Source organism: Phalaenopsis equestris, unplaced genomic scaffold (genome assembly GCF_001263595.1).
Source record: "Phalaenopsis equestris unplaced genomic scaffold, ASM126359v1 Scaffold197796, whole genome shotgun sequence".
In the NCBI taxonomy this organism is placed as follows: Eukaryota; Viridiplantae; Streptophyta; class Magnoliopsida; order Asparagales; family Orchidaceae; genus Phalaenopsis; species Phalaenopsis equestris.
In genome coordinates this window covers 1-3,255 of record NW_018217745.1, presented here as the reverse complement: position 1 = coordinate 3,255, position 3,255 = coordinate 1, and the positions used below count along the sequence as shown (strand labels likewise).

The 3,255-nt window shown below is 42.2% G+C and overlaps 1 protein-coding gene across 1 annotated transcript; it reads right to left on the bottom strand.

Annotated features, from left to right (window-relative positions):
- Nucleotides 1–943: 943 nt before the first annotated feature.
- LOC110035465 (scarecrow-like protein 6) lies at nucleotides 944–3,188 on the bottom strand. Its single transcript, XM_020739697.1, has 2 exons — nucleotides 3,065–3,188; nucleotides 944–2,920 (listed from the first exon to the last, which is right to left on the bottom strand). Exon 2 carries the CDS (start codon nucleotides 2,649–2,651, stop codon nucleotides 1,176–1,178), a length of 1,476 nt encoding a protein of 491 aa, XP_020595356.1. The 5' UTR covers nucleotides 2,652–2,920; nucleotides 3,065–3,188; the 3' UTR covers nucleotides 944–1,175.
- Between the last annotated feature and the right edge of the window lie 67 nt (nucleotides 3,189–3,255).

Below are 3,255 nucleotides of genomic sequence, written 5' to 3'. Positions count from 1 at the left end.
AACAAATGGAACAGCAAGAAGAAGAAAAATGAATGTTATCGAAGATAACATAAATCAATAAGAAATAAAAAGAAATTTTGTGTAGCAGACAACAAAGATAGGCCAAAAATAAAAATAAGAAAAATATATAAACCAATAAAATTCCTAGCCAATCCTTAGGAAACAAGGCAAAATCACAGTAAAATCTCATGCCACTTTGCTTTCCATATCCATAATTATAAAAACCTGGGATTGCTTTAAAACTAAACTGTGAAACATGTCCTATATTTGTAACTTAATACAGAGATAAATTAATAGCATTCATGGCCAACAACTAACTAATATAGACAAGAGCTGATGCAGAAGAGAATGGACACTAGAGCTACATGAGAAAATATGACGCAGGCCATGTGCGATGTGACAGTTTACAAAGCTAATATAATCCCATTAAGTAAAGTTTATGAATGGCAATCCTCCAAATAATTAAATCCGAATGAGTTGTCATCATATGGACCAAACAGACAAGAAAGACAGCCTGCCCAACATTACAGCATCATTCATCATAGATAAGGCATAAAATATTGCATGGAAAAAAGAACATGTCTTCATGGGAAAACACAAAATTTGGAGGGTTTTAATGAGAATTATGCACTGCAAAACAAAACTGCATTCCTCTGATGACAAGGAATTAATGGCAAGATGCAGGATTAGCAGGCCAAAGCAGCTCATCCAAGCACAAAATTTTTTTTTTTTATAATTATTTTTTTCTTAATTTTTTATTTTTGGGAAGAAATGCAAAAAGAAGTAAAAAAATTGTTATAAAGTTATGATGGTCACCACGTATCTATTTTTAGCTTAAATCATAATCATCATCATCAGCTCTATTCTAAGTATAGTCTAGTTGGTTAACCTCAAATTGGATTACCGAAAGCACAACTCATAATCAAAAGTCAGATTTCTTTGGGTGCAAAAACATTGGTCAATTGCTTAGTTCAAAACAAATGAGCAGGAAGCTATAAATCCCATAACATCAAGACACCATGAAAACAGCAACTACAATTAAAAGTAAATTGAAACTAAAACAGTTCAAGACTAGATGTAGTTTTAGAGGAGGATGAACATGTAGCATATATACGACAGCTAAAATGACCTTCCTATGACACAGAGGCAAAAAAGGATTACATTCCCATGAAAAATCACTGGCATCTCCATGCTGAGACTACTGCAATCTCTTGTTGCTTCCATGACAGCATCAGGGCAGCTTCGCATTTTTCAACCTCAAAACCCCTAACTTGAGCCTTCTTCAGGAGGCAATCTGCCTGTGATTCAGCAAAGTTACTAAATTGCAGTGGTACAAATCCAGCAGAAGTAAAGAAAGTCCTCCATGGGAGCAACTTCTCTCCAGTTTTGTATCGACCAAGCAGAGAGTTCACAATCCTTGGTCGCAGCATGTACCTTTCGATCCTATCAGTTATCTCAGGGGACACACCCGATGCTTCGATGGAGTCAAGAAGAACAGTGGTCGACTGGAAGGAGTGGAGGACATGGTGGGAGAAGGAAATATCACCCCTATCATAACCAAGATTGACTGAAATCAGTATCTTCGGAGAAAGCTGCTTGATTAGGAAGAGAAGGGATTGAGTTGATAGGTGATGATGACAAAAACCAAATGCAAAATTCACAGCAATGGCGACATCAGAAGGCGAGCAAGAGAAAATTATTGAAGCAGGGTCGAAGGATTCAAAAGGTAAGAAATTGAGCTCAAAGGGGACATTAAGGTCTGCGGCAAAATGATTAAGGTTTTCATGAATTAGATGAAGTTCAACCTGGTGATGAGATGCTACAGACACAAAAGCAGTGATCCGAAGTTGTAATGGCGCGCCAGTGACAGCAGAACGCCTTTCTGACAACTCTTGAATAAGTGCAGGCCAATGGCTACCAACTCCAACATCAAAATCAATAACATGAATGACGTTCGCACCAGCAAGCTCCTCTAGAATAATCTGGGTGGATGTAAAGCTTGTGAAGAGAAGGACAGGGGAGATCTCAGCAAAGGCTTTGTAAGCACTCAGCTTCAGCAAGACGTCAAGTGGAGATCCTAGAGAAAAGCTGCATTGCTCGCTGCTTCCGTTTGAAATGGCAAGGAGTGCTTCCTTAAAATAGAACGCAGTGCGGAGAAATGGCTTCCCGGAGGGGGAGGGAAGCTGATGATTGAGCCGCGCCAATATCCTATGGGCGCTAATCGTGTTTCCAGATTCCAAAAGCTTGGCCGCCTTAAAGAGCGGATCAATGACAGCTTGCTGCTGCCAAGCAGCCTCATTAGGCAACTGCATGGGTATGGCGCCCAGGTAGGTTTGAGGCATAAAGTTCTCATGAGGGTTCTGGTTGTTGATGAAAGTGGAGTTTGCAAAGGTCGGAGCTTTGAAGCTACTGTTAGTGAATCCAGTAAAATATGGAAAGTTAGAAGGTGGAAGAGGAATCATGGGAATCAAGGAACCATCGCCTCCATTTCTTCCCATCTGTTGGAAATCAAATCCCGGATCGAAGATATCAAGCCCTATCCCACTACCTTCGAGCTTTGCGCCGGCGTTGGGGTCCGCCATAAACCAGCACACGGAACTGTGCTCCGAGCTGAGCTCTCCCGGCGGCGGTAGCGGTGGCTCTAAAATCATGGAGTCCCAACACTCCACACTTCCGAGGGCCGGGGCGGGCTTCAACTCCAGCGCCCATTGGCCTTCCGCAGAAGCCAAAACAGGCCGACATTTATGAGCAGGGTTAATGGAGATCGCCGCCAAACCGGCTGTATCGGAGGAAGATGGTGTTGATGTCGACGTCGGAGAGCTAGGGCTTCTCTGGTTATCCAGAACTGACCTGGGCTCTCCTCCCTCTTTGAACGAGCTCTTCCTCGTCCTTCTCGAGAAAAAGCCCTCCTCCTCGTCCTCTAGGTCATGAAAAAGCATACCTTTATGGCTCAGCATGCAGAAACCATCATTAAAATGATAAACTTGATTGGAGAGATTTCATGATTCGAGGAAATGGGCGAGAATAAAAAACACAGGGATCTGAGGCAGAAGAGCGCACGGACCTTTACAAAAAAAGGGAGAAAAGATGTAAGATCGACTTGTTCGCAGCCTTCTGTTTCTTCTTGTGAGATTTGCACCCGTCTTCTTACTTTTTACTTTTTCTGGACTGTTTTCCCTCAGTTCTCTCCTTCAACTTCCATCTTTGAGTTTTCCGCTTATGCGATCCTCCGCCCTAAAAACTCGGGGCATGGTG

Coding starts and splice junctions, on each gene's coding strand:
- LOC110035465 (XM_020739697.1), bottom strand. CDS start 2,651: ATGATTTTAGAGCCACCGCTACCGCCGCCGGGAGAGCTCAGCTCGGAG.